General features: G+C 47.8%; 1 protein-coding gene and 1 long non-coding RNA gene across 2 annotated transcripts in view; one reads left to right on the forward strand and one right to left on the reverse strand.

The window, feature by feature from the left end:
* LOC146050463 (uncharacterized) overlaps positions 1-20585 on the reverse strand; it is a 59190-nt gene that overhangs the window by 12074 nt on the left and 26531 nt on the right. The window contains exon 2 of the long non-coding RNA XR_014466316.1: positions 5249-5340. This is a non-coding gene — a long non-coding RNA (uncharacterized LOC146050463). The remainder of the gene's footprint in view (positions 1-5248; positions 5341-20585) is intronic.
* The window catches only part of CASQ1 (calsequestrin 1), a 49608-nt gene that overhangs the window by 9254 nt on the left and 19769 nt on the right, over positions 1-20585 (forward strand). The window contains exons 2-4 of the mRNA XM_083167483.1: positions 3832-3916; positions 14170-14270; positions 18113-18224. Coding sequence (XP_083023609.1) covers positions 3832-3916; positions 14170-14270; positions 18113-18224 — 298 coding nt within the window. The remainder of the gene's footprint in view (positions 1-3831; positions 3917-14169; positions 14271-18112; positions 18225-20585) is intronic.

Raw genomic sequence — 20585 nt, forward strand, 5'->3', positions numbered from 1 at the left:
TTATTTTAGATGTTCAAAGGGGAATTTTGGGTTTTCCGGTTTGAAATTACCCCCTGAGTGTGAAAGAATGCCTGTGAGGTGTCACTGAAATACAATCCGTGCTGCCAGTTATGTCTGTTGCACAATCCAGTGCTCTCAGCTGATACAGTGTGTCCAAGTCCTAAGCTGCTCACACACTGGATGACATTCTGGGGTGATTCAGGTTGGTTTGCAAAAGCAAAACCGTGCTGAACTGCAGGTGGGGCAGATATAACATGTGCAGAGAGTTAGATTTGGGGGAGTTATTTTGTTTCTGTGCAGGGTAAATACAGTATTGGCTGCTTTAAGTTTACACTGTTTGAACACACCCCACCTAAATCTAACTCTCTCTACACGTTACATCAGCCCAGCCTGCAGTGCACGTGGTTTTGTCCATTGCAAACCAACCTGAATTAGGACATGCAATATAATGATGTCATCATGACATTTCCGCGCATATTGTCCAGTGCGTGTTCACTATATCGTTAATGATGCGTTGTTAGCAATGTCTTGCTATAGCGACGAAGGGGGGCTACACATCGCTATCGCTATGTGAGATCCAGTAACAAAATACCCCTTAATGGCTACATTAGGCTTATGGAGAGAGATATCAAGCCTTGGTTGTAAATTTACTAAAGGTGAATTTTGGTCATTTTGTCATTGTTTTTTGCGACAAAACTGGTTCGACTTTGACTCAAGTCGGATCTGTTTTGTCGGAAACGGCCACGGTTTGCTGAATTGGCGGACATATTTAGCCAATTTGTGGACTTTCCGACACTCGACGGACGGAAAACTGATTCCCGACTGTTGAGTTCCTGTCGGAAGGAACGAGAAAACCGCCCGGATTCAGACTGTCGGAATCCAAGTGTGGATAAATAGCTTTGTGGGGGACGCGGCTATCTATGTGGTCAGCAGAAATTCACCGGACAGCTTTGTGGGGGACGCGGCTATCTATGTGGTCAGCAGAAATTCACCGGACAGATTTGTGGGGGACGCGGCTATCTATGTGGTCAGCAGAAATTCACCGGACAGATTTGTGGGGGGCATGGCTATCTATGTGGTCAGCAGAAATTCACCGGACAGCTTTGTGGGGGACGCGGCTATCTATGTGGTCAGCAGAAATTCACCGGACAGATTTGTGGGGGGCGCGGCTATCTATGTGGTCAGCAGAAATTCACCGGACAGCTTTGTGGGGGACGCGGCTATCTATGTGGTCAGCAGAAATTCACCGGACAGATTTGTGGGGGGCGCGGCTATCTATGTGGTCAGCAGAAATTCACCGGACAGCTTTGTGGGGGGCGCGGCTATCTTTGTGGTCAGCAGAAATTCACCGGACAGCTTTGTGGGGGGACGTGGCTATCTATGTGGTCGGCAGAAATTCACCAGACAGCTTTGTGGGGGACGCGGCTATCTATGTGGTCGGTAGAAATTCCATGGACAGCTTTGTGGGGGACGCGGCTATGTATGTGGTCGGTAGAAATTCCCTGGACAGCTTTGTGGGGGACGCGGCTATCTATGTGGTCAGCAGAAATTCACCGGACAGATTTGTGGGGGGCACGACTATCTATGTGGTCAGCAGAAATTCACCGGACAGCTTTGTGGTGGACGCGGCTATCTATATGGTCAGCAGAAATTCATCGGACAGCTTTGTGGGGGACGCGGCTATCTATGTGGTCAGCAGAAATTCACTAGACAGCTTTGTGGGGGACGCGGCTATCTATGTGGTCAGCAGAAATTCACCAGACAGATTTGTGGGGGACGCGGCTATCCATGTGGTCAGCAGAAATTCACCAGACAGCTTTGTGGGGGACACGGCTATCTATGTGGACAGCAGAAATTCACTGGACAGATTTGTGGGGGGGCACGGCTATCTATGTGGTCAGCAGAAATTCACCGGACAGATTTGTGGGGGATGCGGCTATCTATGTGGTCAGCAGAAATTCACCGGACAGCTTTGTGGGGGACGCGGCTATCTATGTGGTCAGCAGAAATTCACCGGACAGCTTTGTGGGGGACGCGGCTATCTATGTGGTCAGCAGAAATTCACCGGACAGATTTGTGGGGGGGCACGGCTATCTATGTGGTCAGCAGAAATTCACCGGACAGATTTGTGGGGGATGCGGCTATCTATGTGGTCAGCAGAAATTCACCGGACAGCTTTGTGGGGGATGCGGCTATCTATGTGGTCAGCAGAAATTCACCGGACAGATTTGTGTGGGGTATGGCTATCTATGTGGTCAGCAGAAATTCACCGGACAGCTTTGTGGGGGACGTGGCTATCTATGTGGTCAGCAGAAATTCACCAGACAGCTTTATGGGGGACGTGGCTATCTATGTGGTCAGCAGAAATTCACCAGACAGCTTTATGGGGGACGCGGCTATCTATGTGGTCAGCAGAAATTCACCGGACAGCTTTATGGGGGACGTGGCTATCTATGTGGTCAGCAGAAATTCACCAGACAGCTTTGTGGGGGACGCGGCTATCTATGTGGTCAGCAGAAATTCACCGGACAGCTTTGTGGGGGGCGCAGCTATCTATGTGGTCAGCAGAAATTCACCGGACAGCTTTGTGGGGGACGTGGCTATCTATGTGGTCAGCAGAAATTCCCTGGACAGCTTTGTGGGGGACGTGGCTATCTATGTGGTCAGCAGAAATTCCCTGGACAGCTTTGTGGGGGGCGCGGCTATCTATGTGGTCAGCAGAAATTCCCTGGACAGCTTTGTGGGGGACGCGGCTATCTATGTGGTCAGCAGAAATTCACCGGACAGCTTTGTGGGGGACGTGGCTATCTATGTGGTCAGCAGAAATTCACCAGACAGCTTTATGGGGGACGCGGCTATCTATGTGGTCAGCAGAAATTCACCAGACAGCTTTGTGGGGGACGCGGCTATCTATGTGGTCAGCAGAAATTCACCGGACAGCTTTGTGGGGGACGCGGCTATCCATGTGGTCAGCAGAAATTCACCAGACAGCTTTGTGGGGGGCGCGGCTATCTATGTGGTCAGCAGAAATTCACCGGACAGCTTTGTGGGGGGCGCGGCTATCTATGTGGTCAGCAGAAATTCACCGGACAGATTTGTGGGGGGACGCGGCTATCTATGTGGTCAGCAGAAATTCACCGGACAGCTTTGTGGGGGACGCGGCTATCTATGTGGTCAGCAGAAATTCACCGGACAGATTTGTGGGGGACACGACTATCTATGTGGTCAGCAGAAATTCACCGGACAGATTTGTGGGGGACACGACTATCTATGTGGTCAGCAGAAATTCACCGGACAGATTTGTGTGGGGCACGGCTATCTATGTGGTCAGCAGAAATTCACTGGACAGCTTTGTGGCTTATGCAGTGTATCTCTAAATAAGTGTTATGCAAAGGATATGTACGTAACATCACCACACGCTGCATCTCCGACACCGGTTCTGTTTGGGTCCAATCTCACACATAGATATTCCACAGTGTTCCAGTCATTCACATCAGTCCCCGTACCAAAGGAGCTTACACGCTATATTCCATTGGCACATGTAATGTAATGACACATACACAGGTGAATTGTTTGCTAACACTGGGGGATAACAGACAAACCCCAAACCATTGTCATGAACTGATCACATGACCTCAAGGCTGTGAGGCAGCAATGCTATCCAATACGCCAACCATGCTGCATGTATTTCTTCTGCCGTATTGTGATACTGTGAATATTTCCTGATCCGTTGCCCTGAGTTTGCCCCACGTCCTGCGTTACAGCCCTAAAACACTCTCTCTTTTCTCTCCCTCCCCCCCTGTCTCTTCCTTTTTTTGTCTTTTTTCCTAGTTAGCTGCCCAAGTCCTGGAAGATAAAGGTGTGGGATTTGGGTTAGTAGACTCTGAACAGGACTCCGCTGTGGCCAAGAAGCTAGGTGAGTCTATGCTGGGGTCAGGGATGGGGTAGGGAAGAGGGCTGATGTCATAATGTACAGTATATGTGTGCTTCCGTCACGCTCGCAGAATACCCGGGGGTGCTGGAGGAGTGGGGACTAGGCAGGGGATAAAAAATCCGGTAGACACTGCAGTACCGGTAAGCACCAGATGCACCATGGTATGGTACAAATGCGCACATTTTATCACATTGTTCCTCAAAACGTCTGTTGACCGCACTCTGAGGTTCCAAACATAACCCTTAGACTGTGTAGTATTATTAATGGTGAACAGCGGACATAGGGCCTTATTCTAGTTCACTCTTTCTGACAAAATCATTCTTCAATGGACAAAACCATGTGCACTGCAGGGGGGCAGATGTAACATGTGAAGAGAATTAGATTTGGGTGAGTAATTTTGTTTCTGTGCAGGGAAAATACTGGCTGCTTTATTTTTACACTGCAATATAGATCTTACTTTAAAGTAAAACCCCACCCAAATCACAAGTTACATCTACCCCACCTGCAGTGCACATGGTTTTGTCCATCTAAGAAGGATTTTGTCAGAAAGAGTGAACTAGAATAAGGCCCATAGGTCCTAGTTCTGCATGGACCACTAATCGGAGAATTTGCAAAACGAGCGATTACCAGACAGCATGCAGCGCGCGGCACCAAATAGTGAGAAATAGCCATACGCAGAGCAGTCACAGTTTGATTGACAGGAAGCTGGCATTTAGGGGTGGAAACATGGCATTTTTGGGGTGTTTATAGCTCTCCCCCATAGAACTCAAAAATGCTGGCTATTTAATTATAAAACCTATTGGAGGGGGAGATGTATCAAACCAAACCTTTAAATTGGGTGAGGTTGTCGGCGGGTAATTAAATAACGAGTGCGCATGCGTCTGGGCCGGAACGTGCATGCGTGACACCAGCCAGCGACAAACTACAGCAGATTGTTTATTCGCAAACCGGCCGCAGTTTGATTGACAGGAAGCCAGTATGTGTGGGTGTATTTCTGGGAGTGTCAGGAGAAATGCGGGCGTGTCCAGGCATTTTTGAGGGAGGGTCAGCTCTGGCCTCGATTAGCTTGATTCTATCGCACCGGCAGGGTAGATACTAGGTTATACACAGACTGCACACAGCAGAAAATTCCTTTGGTTGGCAGGTGGCGTTTACCAGGTCTGAATAAGGCCCTTAATACCATACAATATGATATAAAAACATACGGTACTCAACCCTCACGTACAAAAATTCCTATATATTAAATCAATTGCAGTTTTATCTGTATGTAAATTGCCCATCCCAAAAAACCCTAGAACACAACATGCGCATTACCTGAAATAAGCACTAGGGGGAGTCAGCTTCATACAGGTCCTCAGTGGAGTGTTGGCACAATTGCGCTACCGAGGAGAACGCTTGGTGCTAAGCTGTAAGAGATTTCACACACAGAGGCAGTATATTAATTAATGAGTGATATGTTACAATAAGCCATATTATTATTATTATTAATAGTATTAATAAAATAATAATAAAGTTATAGCAATATGCATCATACAATTAAATTATTATATGCAGGAATTAAAACTTTGGGCCTCTGCTTGATGGTTGCAAAAGAATAAAAGTATTTATTAATATATATGTATTACCATTTTATTCTAAACATTTACTTATAATATATAGTGCCATCATTTGCCAGTTAATTAAAACATGAAATAGTAAATAATGTCTACACACTGTGGAGGCAGCCATTTTGTTAAGTGAATGAGATCAACTAATTCATATACCTACCAACTTCTAGTTTGTCCGTCGAGGGACAGTTGCGCCCGAAATTAGGGGGCGTGGCTTGTCATGGGAGGGGCGTGGCTTATAATCGCCTCTGCCTGCGAGGCCACGCCCCCGTTTTACGCTGTGGGGGCATGGCCCTGAGGCTCTGTGAGCCTCTAGCCAAGCCCCCAGCCCCTCTGGATTCCGCTCGCCAGCAACTATAGGGGGACAGGGATGGCCATCGGCACATCCCCATCGATGGTTGCCATCGATGACTTCTAGAGCAGGAACCATCGATGGCTATTAACCATTCTACCTCACACCATCGATGGTTCCTGCCATCGCTTAGCCGTGCATGCGCAGAGCAAAGGGAAGGGTCCGCGCGCCTGCGCAGGGAAACTATAGCCATCAATCCAGTTTGTTTCTTTTGCGCATGCGCGTACCTCCCGGCGGGGTGGGCCGCCCACAGCGACGGCGCTGGACGCAATGATGCTGCGCACGCAGTGCGCATACGCCCCCAACTTTTACCATCGAAAGCCATCCATCGATGGCATAAAACTATTCTACCATCCACTATCGATGCCCAAATCATTGAGCACTAGGTCGTCCCCCCCCCACCGAAAAGGGGACGTTCCCTCGATCATCGGGACGGTTGGGAGGTATGAACTAATTAACTAGGAACAAGTGACAACACTGGAGGAGCAGCCATTTTGTGCGCTGAACCAGTGGTCATGGCAACGCAGCCCATCCATTCACTTGGCACCAGTGACATCAGTAAAGCACAGAGCGTGCCTCAGCAAAGTCGTTCCGAGTGATTCGATTCTAAATAGTGCACATTTATTTATATCAGATTCCGTCTATCATTTTTTAAGATGCATTAGAGAAATTAAAGACACAATCTTATTGGTTGCTACGGGCAACATCACCTCTTTTCATTTTTAGAAGCTTTAATAAATTTACCTCATAATGCGAGCGGTGCCTCAAGTGCCCAGGCTGCATTTTCATTGTGCCAAAATGGCTGCCTCCACTTGAGACTAGGCTATGTGTGCGATGCCTTAGCTATACCCAAGAGAGATGCTGGGATTTTTATTATTATTATTCATAAACATTCTTGAAGAAGGAAAAGATTAGTGAAATTTAAGACTAAAAAAGTCTAATTAAGTTTAAAAGTGAAGCGGCTGGTTGCCATAGAGACCCCTATTCTGCCGTAATGGGGTGGGGGCCCTGAGGAGCGAGGCTTTGAGAACACAATGTTTTGTTGGAATAGAGCACTGAAGGAGCAGGCTGCGTTAACCTTCGCTGATCAAACATTTCTTTATTAGAGGTAGATTGGCGTAATTTACAGCGAGAGCGGCCTGTCACGCACATCAAAGCCCTGTAAATTGGAAGCTGCTGTGTACGTCTTTAGCCGGCATGATTAGCGGTGTCTGCTGGAGAGCATCTTGTGGCCACCGGGTGGTGATGTAGTTGACAGGAGTCCACATCAAGTGGTCAGTGATGAGATGAGTTCGGGCGTGGGTCAGCCGCTTAATTAGCGCCGGTTAAAGTGTTTCTGAAATCCCTTTTAATAACGAGGCCGTCTAATAAGCAGATCCACGAGCTGCGGCTGAATACCATCGCCACAGCTCCATATAGATAACATCCTGCGGCCTTGCGATTCAGTGATCGGCGCAGTGTCGATGTTGTCAGTGGTGGAGCGTTTTTATGCCACTGCGCACGCGTCAGATTTGCAAAGTGACTGATTTGTAGGCTGCAATGGAGTAAGGGGGGGCGCGACTAAAACACAGGCCTATCGAAACAGTTTCACAGCAGCCGTCCATGCAACGGAGCAATATTCACCGCCGCAACCTTATTTTCTGGGCCACCCAGGTAGCAAAGCTGGACAGCAGTTACATGCGCCTGCTATGACCTGGCACAGCCACCAGGAATGCCCTGTAAGTTAGTGTTGCCACCTTTCATCCCTAACCAAATAGTATCCAAACACGGATGCCCAACTGATGAGGTGCATAGACGTATACAGATGGCTATATCTGCAGCACGATATTATACGCCTGGTAGCAGTGGATGAGTGGCGCACAGAATGGACCCATTGTAGATCTATGTGCCCGTCACTTGCAGTCAGATATCTGCTTCTCCGCTCAACAAAGGACGGACTGAAGTTCAGGAATTGGGGGATGGGTAATAGGCTGATCATCGTCATGGAAACAGCTTCTAAAGCGATGTACAACCTGGCTCCACAATCAACAACATATACTGTATACTATTTGTGCACACACACAACCCGGCCATGGGAATACAATTCAATGGAGACAACGGAAAGCAGATATTTTATTTCTGCAGGATTTCAGTGGGGCCCGGAAACTTTCCCATTAAATCACATCCATTAAAATTTTGGTTATGGTATAGGGGGGTTGACAATGACTAGGCTGACACCTGAAAATGGTCCACATACCATATGTTGACATTGACAGAAGATCGACACAAGCTTAAGGTTGACAAGGACATGGTCGACGCTCGAAAAGGTCGACACGAGTTTGCATTATTAATTGGGGTGTGCATTTGTTGCATATGGACATGCAAACAGTGGTGATGGCGCACCCTCAGGCATTGCTGGTAGTGCTGCCCTGGTAAGCCTACAGTCAGTATGTGGCACAGACTACAAAGCCCGGGCACCCTCTCGTCCGTTGCCCCCAGGATCTCTGGGAATGATGTACCTGGCACCGCTGCCGTTATACAGTTATATCCCTGCAGGGACTGAGATAGGAAAGTCTGCGGACAAACGCAGCCCGGTACAGCGTCTTAGCTGCGACACCCAGCAGTCCGGCAGACCAGCTGCTCCTCATTACCATTATTAAGAGGCAGGAAATTAGCACTACATTAACTTCCCAGCTCTGGCTGGAAGGCGGACAGTTCGCCTGGGTCATTATTATGAGTGAGACACATGGGAGCAATCACAACACACAGAATGGACACGCTTGATTTGTCCCCGTCTTACAGTAACATGGAGGTGGCGTGAATATGGACTTATTATTACCGCCAAGACTGACAGTTTTTTTAATACTGAAATCTAATTTAACTTTATTAAGTCCCATCTTAAAATTAGATTTCCCTACTAGGAATCACTTATAATACTAATACAGATGTGGTTGGAGTGGCTGTCGCTGTATGGTAATGCCGCAGGAGGCATCTATTACAGTGCAAATGTATTTTCTGGGCAGCTAAGGGTATTGGGGTCACCTTAGTCTTCGACAGGCGATAGGCCGGTCTCCTTCTGATGCAGCCCGGTTCCACCCCCCCTGAAACACACATACAGAAACACAGAGGCAATCACAAGGTAGCAGACTAGCTTTCGAAGCTTTTGCTTCGAGCGGGCTTAGCTAGTAATAAATATGAATATGGTAGGAAATATTTAAAAGCATTCGAACAATCAGAGTTAAGAACTGAGACACTGGGGGATGGGCCCTAGCACCATACCCCTTAAAATGGATGTGAAGGGGTGAGGTAACAAGGCCATTGTCTTCAACGTCGTAAAACCAGAACCCACCATTTTTGGCAAATCCTCAATGGCCGACAGCCATCCCTAAAACCGCTTCTTGCTCATCGCCAGAATCAGAACGCTTTGCAGTTACTAATGAATTTTAGGGAAGTTGAATTTTTTATCAATTACTCCAAGAGACCAAAGGGTCAGGAGATGTCGCATGCAACCCACACACAATGCAGATGGCCACGGTGCTCGAGTGTTTCGTTGCAACTGCGCTTGCACAAACATTCTTCAAAACTCCCACAGTGCAAGCAAGCGTATACGTAAATGGACCTTTCAGTGGGAGTGTTATGGGACAGGGGCAGGGGCGTGTCCAGAGCCGGCAACAGAAATCTTGGGGCCCCAGTATATTTTTATATCTGGGGTCCCTCCTTCCCCCTTAATTCCCCATCCTTACTTCTAAAATTGAACCCAAGAAAGATGAGGTGTATTTACAGTATATATTACACATTATACCACACTGCAGTATCCACACATTATACCACACTGCAGTATCCACACATTATACCACACTGCAGTATCCACACATTATGCCACACTGCAGTATCCACACATTATACCACACTGCAGTATCCACACATTATACCACACTGCAGTATCCACACATTATACCACACTGCAGTGTCCACACATTATACCACACTGCAGTATCTACACATTATGCCACACTGCAGTATTCACACATTATACCACACAGCAGTATCCACATATTATACCACACTGCAGTATCCACACATTATACCACACTGCAGTATCCACACATTATACCACACTGCAGTATCCACACATTATACCACACTGCAGTATCCACACATTATACCACACTGCAGTATCCACACATTATACCACACTGCAGTATCCACACATTATGCCACACTGCAGTATCCACACATTATGCCACACTGCAATATCCACACATTATACCACACTGCAGTATCCACACAGTATACCACACTGCAGTATCCACACATTATACCACACTGCAGTATCCACACATTATACCACACTGCAGTATCCACACATTATACCACACTGCAGTATCCACACATTATGCCACACTGCAGTATCCACACATTATACCACACTGCAGTATCCACACATTATACCACACTGCAGTATCCACACATTATACCACACTGCAGTATCCACACATTATACCACACTGCAGTATCCACACATTATGCCACACTGCAGTATCCACACATTATACCACACTGCAGTATCCACACATTATACCACACTGCAGTATCCACACATTATGCCACACTGCAGTATCCACACATTATGCCACACTGCAGTATCCACACATTATACCACACTGCAGTATCCACACATTATACCACACTGCAGTATCCACACATTATACCACACTGCAGTATCCACACATTATACCACACTGCAGTCCTATATAGTATTGCTTGAACAGCTTATTTGCCAATTCAATCCCGATCTAGCGGGGGGCGAGCATCGGGATTGAATCTACATCAAATGCAGCTGTACATGGGAGATTGCACTATTAGTCCACATTGAATAGAAAGTGACCCTGAATCGCACCATGCACAGCATTAGCTCCAGCTTACGCAGCCAGGCCAAGCACTGCTACTATCGCTGACAGCCATGATGGTGTTCTGGCACTGTCCTCGTACAGTGGACCTGTGGCTGAGGCAGCAGTGTTGTTGTGTGTGTCATGTAAGCTGTATGCACGCACCTGGTATGACAGATAGAATAATTATTTCCCGAGATGGCTGATAATTAGAGACAAGAGGTGACTGGCACTATGATAAACAGTGCGTGGGATAGATGCAGCTTCTACTATTATCGCAGTGCTGGGGAAAATTATTTTGCAACCAGTCGGCTGGTAACCCAGCTCATACCCGAGGCTTGCAGGATACACTGAGCTGCAGCGGCTGGTAACCCAGCTCATACCCGAGGCTTGCAGGATACACTGAGCTGCAGCGGCTGGTAACCCAGCTCATACCCGAGGCTTGCAGGATACACTGAGCTGCAGCGGCTGGTAACCCAGCTCATACCCAAAGCTTGCAGGATACACTGAGCTGCAGCGGCTGGTAACCCAGCTCATACCCGAGGCTTGCAGGATACACTGAGCTGCAGCGGCTGGTAACCCAGCTCATACCCGAGGCTTGCAGGATACACTGAGCTGCAGCGGCTGGTAACCCAGCTCATACCCGAGGCTTGCAGGATACACTGAGCTGCAGCGGCTGGTAACCCAGCTCATACCCGAGGCTTGCAGGATACACTGAGCTGCAGCGGCTGGTAACCCAGCTCATACCCGAGGCTTGCAGGATACACTGAGCTGCAGCGGCTGGTAACCCAGCTCATACCCGAGGCTTGCAGGATACACTGAGCTGCAGCGGCACCACACCTGGAAATATAAGTGTATTTATATGAGGCTGCTGCTTGTCATATACAAGAAATTGTGAGCCATCGGAAGTAAGAGGCTGGAGCCACGTTTAAGGATAGCCATCGACCATCGATCAGCTATGGTTTATGGCCGATGTCGAATTGTTTTGCAATCGATGGGGGAGAACCAGATGGTTTCCCACCATCGATGTCAAGCTTAAACGAATAGTTTCGTTTTTTATTTTCCCCCAAGGTGTCGGGACATGGAGCATAGCTCCGCCCCGGCACCCGCGAAGCCCCGCCGCCGCATTTTGATTGGCTTACTAATCAATCAAAGAAAATGGATGACCATCAATATATATAAAAACATTGATGGTCATCCACTGAATATTTATACACTATCGATGGTCAGTTGCACTTTTGCCATCGATGGCAACCGTCGATGGCAAAGGCAATGATGGCCATCCCTAGCCACGTTCACTGCATATGGGTTTGCAGTCACAAGCTGCCGTGACATGCCTTCGTTTTGATCCGTTACCTCTCACATGCGCCCCCGTATCAGTCACTGCAGTGGTCAGTGACACTGTGACAATCGCATTAACACCATGGCGGCACATGCATGGAGAGGATTATAAGATTATAAAAAGGGGCACTGCGTCGTAGGAACCAACACAATTAACCTAACCTCAGCCTAACTCCATCCTCAGGCTCAGCCTAACCTCAGTGTACCCTCAACAGCAGCCTAACCCCAAACTCAATCTAACCTCAACCGCTGCCTACCTCTAACCTCAACTGCAGCTTAACCCCAACCTCAGCCTAACCCTAAACTCAACCACAGCCGAACCCCAACCACAGGCTAACCTCATCCTAATACTAACCTTAACCTAACCAGAACCTTAGCCTAACCCTAACCTCAACTGCAACCTAACCCCAACCACAGGCTAACCTCAGCCTAATCCTAACCTTAACCTAACCAGAACCTTAGCCTAACCCTAACCTCAACTGCAGCCTAACCCCAACCACAGGCTAACCTCAGCCTAATCAAAACCTTAACCTTAGCCTAACCCCAACCTTAGCCTAGCCCTAACTGCAGCCTAACCCTAATTTCAGCCTAACCTCAACAGCAGCCTAACCCTAACCCCAACCTTAGCCTAACCCCAACCTCAGCCTAACCCTAAACTCAACCACAGCCTAACCCCAACCACAGGCTAACCTCAGCCTAATCCTAACCTTAGCCTAACCCTAACCTCAAGTGCAGCCTAACCCTAATTTCAGCCTAACCTCAACAGCAGCCTAACCATAACCCCAACCTTAGCCTAACCCCAACCTCAGCCTAACTCTAAACTCAACCATAGCCTAACTCAACCACAGGCTAACCTCAGCCTAATCTTAACCTAACCAGAACCTTAGCCTAACCCTAACCTCAACTGCAACCTAACCCCAACCACAGGCTAACCTCAGCCTAATCCTAACCTTAACCTAACCAGAACCTTAGCCTAACCCTAACCTCAACTGCAGCCTAACCCCAACCACAGGCTAACCTCAGCCTAATCAAAACCTTAACCTTAGCCTAACCCCAACCTTAGCCTAGCCCTAACTGCAGCCTAACCCTAATTTCAGCCTAACCTCAACAGCAGCCTAACCCTAACCCCAACCTTAGCCTAACCCCAACCTCAGCCTAACCCTAAACTCAACCACAGCCTAACCCCAACCACAGGCTAACCTCAGCCTAATCCTAACCTTAGCCTAACCCTAACCTCAAGTGCAGCCTAACCCTAATTTCAGCCTAACCTCAACAGCAGCCTAACCATAACCCCAACCTTAGCCTAACCCCAACCTCAGCCTAACTCTAAACTCAACCATAGCCTAACTCAACCACAGGCTAACCTCAGCCTAATCCTAACCTTAACCTAACCCCAAATTTAGCCTAACCTCAACCGCAACCTAACCCTAACCTCAGCCTAACTCCATCCTCAGCCAAACCCTAACTTCAGCCTAACCTCAAACCTCAGCAGCCTAACCCTAAACTCAATCTAACCTCAACCACATCCTAACCCCAACCTCAGCCTAACCTCAACCGCAGCCTAACCCTAACCTCAGCCTAACTCCATCCTCAGCCTAATCCTAACTTCAGCCTAACCTCAACAGCAGCCTAACCCCAAACTCAATCTAACCCCAACCTCAGCCTAACCCTATTCTCAGCCTAACTCTAACCTCAACCACCTTAGCCTCAACTTAACTTCAGCCTAACCCTAACTTCCACTTTAGCCTAACTCCAACCAAACCTCAGCCTAACCCTAAATGCATATAAGTAGGTAGTATGCCGCACTGCTGATATTGAGAAACATCACACTAACTTAAGGATAAATAAAGAGAAACGTTACAAAGCAAAGACTAATATTATAAATATAAAAGTCATGTATTAACATCATATGTAGGCCCACAATGTCTACAGCCTCTTGGGCTGATTACAGCATGTTTTGGCTCAATTGGTCCCCAAGGGGCTGTAGATACTGTGGTCAGTTCGGAAAGGCCGAAGTATTCCGTAATATAACAATATTATCCTTTTCTTCCCTCCTGCGCCCCCCAGGACTGGATGAAGAAGACAGCATCTACGTGTTCAAGGATGATGAACTGATTGAGTATGATGGCGAGTTTTCAGCTGATACGTTGGTGGAATTCTTACTTGACGTAAGTCATGTGTTTTCTAGGGATGGTATTTTCAATATGTGGACAGAATATCACTATGACGGTCACGGTTCTTATTGAGAACAATTAGGCCCCATACACACTAAGCAAAATCACTCATTTGGCCCCTCTTGTCGATTTTGTTTGTAATATTGTCTAGTGTGTAAACAGAATATTGTCAACGATGCGAGCACACACGTGTTGTTAACAAGGTCTTCTGTGGTCTGTACACGCAGCTCAATTTTGGCTTTGTTGTCAGCGACTACATATACGGAGCGGGGACAGGATGACGTCATTAAACAATGTCATTAACAATATCATTCAGTGTATATGCGCTATATTGTTTGCCAGTGACGCCGGGAAGATCAAGGGCGCGCAGAGCATATGATCTAGTGCAGTGGTTCTCCAACTCGGTCCTCGGGACACCACACAGTTCACGTTTTCCAGGTCACCTGACAGGTGCACTCATTACTGACTGACACATTTTAAAAGATCAACAAGTGGAGCTAATTATTTCACTTGAGTGAGGAGACCTGCAAAAGATGCACTGTGTGCGGGCCTGAGGACCGACTTTGAGAACCTGTGATCTAGTGTGTACCCAGCTCTAGTATTAAAGTGAGAGTCAGGGAAGAGATTTTATCTCTCTCCACTTTATCACATCTGCACAAAATGTGAGATAGCTAATGAAGAGAGAGAAGACAAACAGATGGTAAGATAAAGAAGGGAGGCAGAGGAGGAGAAGGATGGTACTGTAGATAGCTAGGGATACAGAGACAGTAGTTGTGAATGAGGGAGTAATAGGGCTAGAGCAGTGGTTCCCAAACCCTGGTCCTCAAACAGTGCATGTAGTGCAGGTCCCCTCACAGAATCACAAGGGAAATAATTAGCTCCAACCGTGGGTCTTTTAAAATGTGTCTGAATAATGAGTGCACCTGTGCAGCTGCTGGGTGACCTGGTAAACAGTTCTGTGAGTAATGAGTACACCTGTGCACCTTCCAGGTGACCTGGGAAACAGGCCAGTTAGTAATGAGTGCACCTGTGCAGCTGCTGGGTCACCTGGGAAACAGGTCAGTGAGTAATGAGTACACATGTGCACCTTCCAGGAGACTTGGGAAACAGGACAGTGAGTAATTAGTACACCTGGGCACCTGTCGGCTCACCTCACCCCATGTACTGTTGAAGAAACGTGAGGACCAGGGATGGGAACTACTGGTCTAGAGAAAGAGACACAGGAGTGAATAGGTAACAAAAAGAAGGAAGGTGAGAAGGAAGGATGGGGACAAGAGCAACGGAGGGAGGAGGACAACAATGTACAGAGGGGGGAGAAGACAGACAGTCAGTGCAGGAGGGAAATGGTCATTGGGTCACCAGCATATTGGTCAACATGCATTTAGGTCGACATGCAGGAAGGTCGACATGACTGTTGGTTGACATGGTCATTAGGTTAACATGGGCGTAGGTCGACAGTCGACATGAAGTTTTTCATATATTTTTTTGAGCCGACGTGTCGACAGGCGGTATTTCATGCCCTACCATCCACTAGGGCGTGGTGGGAGAATAAAATAGTGTGCCAAGTGTAACGAGGCACCGTGCCCAAAGCATGGCAAGCGCAGCAAGCCATGCAAGTGGACGCGGTGCTACGTTTCAGTGACGATGTCGACTGTGCAGGAGAAGATAGGGGACACAAGTAGTAAATAGAGATGGGAGACAGGCGGTAAAGACAGGAGAGAGACAAGCAGCAACTAAATTAGACAAGGAGGTGGAGAGAGGGGCAGCTGGCGGGGAGACAGACAGGAGCGAGGTGATGAGAGAGGCAGGATAATGGTGGCATTAGTATAAGGAGACAGAGATGACATTAGGGGCAGGTGGAGGCGGTCAGTGCTGTGATGAGAGAGTCTGACCTGCCGCTAGACACCACATTTCACGCTAAAGCCACAACACATTGGCAGCGCCAATATCTCTTTTTGACAATTAAGATTCCTCCTGCTGCTCGTTATCGGCTGAATTATGTAAAGAGGACACACTCTGTTTGGCACAGAACGTAAATCCTGCTGGTGTTTACTGAATTAAGTCCCAACTGACCCCAATTACACCTCCCGCCTATCACTAAATCTGAAAGATTGCAGAGTGCAATCTGCAGAGCAGCGGAAATCCCTCTTCCTGGGGCAGAGATAGGCTTAGAAGCAGCAAGTGTGACCCAGGGAGATTACTAATGCTCTGACCGAAGGCAATGCACTCTCTGAAGGCCGCCCAGGGCTCTGACCAAACACTATGGCACCCAGAAAGCAGCAGGCTCCGGGACTAGGTAAAAACCGGACCCGGACAAGACCCCAGAACGCTGGACCGGACATCAAACTCTGCATTCCGGAGATTGTGTAGGAGGTGTCCAGTCCAGGGGGTCCCTGTGATATCTTTCACCAGGTGTATGGGGAAGGGGAGATTACAGCCTCCCCGTGTGGCTCGGACCGTTACATTTTTTATTACACCCCTTGACCATGCAGTGAGGCTGTATTTTCCCCTTCTCCTCTCCATGGTGACAGTTGTCAGAGCAGCCCCACCAGACGGGACCCCCAGCAATGCAGGGCCCTTCCCATCACCTGACTGAACACTACAGAATTACCTATATTGATGAATGGAGACTGTCCGGTCTGGCATTCCGGGGTACTGTCGGGTCCGTTTTTACCCATAACCGCAGGCTCCCCTGACCATAGCAGATTTGGGGCTAAATCTAATAGACTCCACGTTCTGGGGGAGCGGCACTTTTGTGTGAGCCTATTTTTTAAGCAGTAATCATGTACAAACCATCCTCTGGGACTGCCAGTCTGCCTACCATAGCATAGAGGATGCATCTCATGTGAAGCCACTCCCCTGCTCTAACACCAGCCCTGCCTAGCTTCTAAGGGCTGCAGCTGATACAGACCCTAGAAGCCAGCCTAGCAGCATCAGCGTTAAGACCCGCCCTCACTTCCACTGCACATAAGCCAAACCTCCTGGTGACTTCAGCCATTAATCACCAGGAGAGCAGGAACAAGTAGGGATGGCTTGTTGCCTTTGCCATCGATGGTTGCAATCGATGGCAAAAGTGCAACTGGACATCGATAGTGTATAACTATTCAATGGATGACCATCAAAGTTTTTGTATATCGATGGTCATCCATTTTCTGTGATTGAGTGGCCTGTGGACCAATCAAAATGCGTAGGCGGGGCTTTGCGGGTGTAGGGGCAGAACTATGCTCCGTGTCCCGGCACTTTAGGGAAAAAGCAAAAACAAAACTATTCGTTTAAGCTTTACATCGATGGTGGGAAACCATCTGGTCCTCCCCCATCGATGGCAAAACTATTCGACATCGGCCATAAACCATCAGTGATTGCTAATCATCGATGGTCGATGGCCATCCCTAGGAACAAGAGGCAGAGCCCTAGTAGGTAGGTAACGAGCTGCTGCTGGTAAGGTCTATGACTGCCTACAAAGTGGCGTCTGGAGGTGAGCAATAGGAAAATACAATGGTCCAAAATATAAAATGAAATAATCTTTTACTACAAAGTAACAATCTAGAAGGAGTAGCATGTGGCTTCCATGAGATACGGTGCCCATATTTTATTCACTATCACATGACTCAATATGGAGGTCTCAAGACACAGCTAAACCAAAATCTCGCCGGAACATAGTACAACCAGAGACAAGACTGTTCCTTAGGTTTATTGGGTAAGAAGAGATATTCTTAGTACATCGGTCATTTCTCCTTCCCCCAACATGTGGTCCTCAGTAACGTCAATCAGAGCAACTTCCAATGGTGGATGAATAACTCCAAGTGACGTTACTAATGTAGACGTTGTACTTCCAGGTTCTCGAGGACCCCGTGGAATTCATCGATGGAAGTCATGAACTTGCCGCCTTTGAGAACATTGAGGATGAACCTAAGCTCATTGGATACTTCAAGAATGAAGACTCAGAACGTAAGTACAACGCATGGTGGAGCTGTGGAGACTGGATGGATGGAATCCTGCGTTATAATGTCCATGACCACCAGGATATGGGCCAGCGATAGCAGCGGTTTATTTACAGCAATCGTTTTACAAACACCAGTATAAAAATGTAAATACTATTATTATAGACTTTAGTTCTAGGGGCCACTTGTGGTCCTCAGCACTGTACAAAGGGTCGATAGGTCAACAGTGTCTAGGTGACAGTCAAAGGGTCGACATGCATATTGTCAACATGGTAAAATGGTCGAATGATTGATATTGCAATGGTCAATGCATGAAATGGTCGAAATTCATTTTTGTTTTATGTTTTTTTAAACAAAGTGTGACGAGTGCAGTAAGACACCTTGCCCAATGCGAGGAGGGGCGGTACAATAATTTGGGGTCCATGTACTGAAATATGCAAATTGACAACCAAAGAATGAAAAAATAAAATGATGTCAACGTTTTCATGTTTCAACCAATTCCATACGTGCAATACCACGTGCAATATGGCCTTATATTACAGGAGAGCAGTGATGTCATCTCTTATGTTGTGATGTCACTCATCGCTCTGGTCAGCGAGGTAATGCCCAGATATAAGGCTCATCCCGTACAAGGGGGGTGATTCAGCTTGTCTCAGCCGAGAGCGAATTCAGTCCAGGGACCGATGGTGAGGCTCTGTGCATGCGTATCGGTGAAAATACGCATGTGCAGGGCCACTGTGAAAACGCCTTTGGCAATTATCATAGCCGCTGAGGTGTTCACAGGGGCAGGCAGTGGGCGGACAGGGGGCTTTACCGACAAAAAAACGGTGGGTGCGCCCAGAAAAAAAGCTGGGTGTCCCAATGCGAATGCCGGCGTGGCAAAGTCTGACGGGGTGGACGGCTGACATCACATGACGTCATGACGCCAGCGCCCACCCCCTGTTTAGCCACCTCCGGCCCAGATAAAAGTCAACTCGGACTGACTTTTACCTGCGAGTGGGCGTAAAAGCATTCAATGGTCAGCGACCAGCGAATGGATGGAGGTGCCAGCAAACACATCCAGTGTCATGCAAATGCAGCCATTCGCTCACCCGGCAGGAGGCTTTTACCCGCTCGGTACACAGCGAATTTACGCTGCTTACTGAGCCAAGCTGAATCACCCTCAAGTATCTTATAGTGAATGGGAAACGTATTCCAAGGCATGAATGACCCCCTCACTATATATATGGTTCTGTCAGCCTGGCTGCACAGCTGCTGTGAGGAGCGCTGTCTGACAGCACACATTCGCTGTGTGACGGGGTTAATAGCCTGGGCGTGTAATGTGCTGACTGTTGGAGGAATGTTCTATCCACGAAGCCCTGTGAACAAGGGATGAATCCTGATTATATTATGATACTCAGCGGATCTGCAGCACAATGGGGCGAGAGCGTGGGCCTGGGAAATGGAGTGAGCGGAGGGCAATCTGCTACGCGGGAACCAGGCGCAGTCTATCTGGGCACCTCTAAGAATTCTCTCCAGTTGCTATAGCCCAATTACCAACAAAGATCCCGATTCTGAGCCAGACGCAAGCTCTAATGCGGCCGTGTCTAGCAAAGTCTGCACACGTCGCGGGGATGCATGCGCATCTTTATGAAGTCACAGGGGGGGGGGTTCAGAGTCCTGCACCATGCCAGTGACCGCAGGATGGGCGGTAATGGGTGGCGGTTGGCGTCAACCTGTAACCAGGCGCTGTATGCGGCTATGAAAATAAAAGCAAACGGGCCAGATGTACTAAGCTTCAAAAAGTGATAAAGTGGAGAGTGATAAACAACCAACCAATCAGCTCCTGCCTGACAGTTTTCAAACACAGCCAGTGACATGGCAGGCAGATGCTGATTGGCTGGCTGTTTATCACTCTCCATTTTATCACTTATTGAAACTTAGTACATTTGGCTTAATGTCTTGGTTTTTTATATGTAGGAGCATTTTATAGATGTACACATAGGGCCTTATTTTGGTTCATTCTTTCTGACAAAATCCTTCTTAGATGGACAAAACCATGTGCACTGCAGGGGGGCATATGTAACATGTGCAGAGAGAATTAGATTTGGGTGAGTAATTTTGTTTCTGTGCAGGGAAAATACTGACTGCTTTATTTTTACACTGCAATATAGATCTCACTTTGAAGTAAAATCCCACCCAAATCTAATTCTCTCTGCACAAATAACACCTGCCCCACCTGCAGTGCACATGGTTTTGTCCATCTAAGAAGGATTTTGTCAGAAAGAATGAACCAAAATAAGGCCCTAGAACCTAGCGGCAGATAGTTGACCTGCGGTATATTTTTGGATATAATAATAACATGTGACTCTGCTATCCACACTCCAGC

This window comes from Crinia signifera, chromosome 12 (genome assembly GCF_055691185.1).
Source record: "Crinia signifera chromosome 12, ASM5569118v1, whole genome shotgun sequence".
In the NCBI taxonomy this organism is placed as follows: domain Eukaryota; kingdom Metazoa; phylum Chordata; class Amphibia; order Anura; family Myobatrachidae; genus Crinia; species Crinia signifera.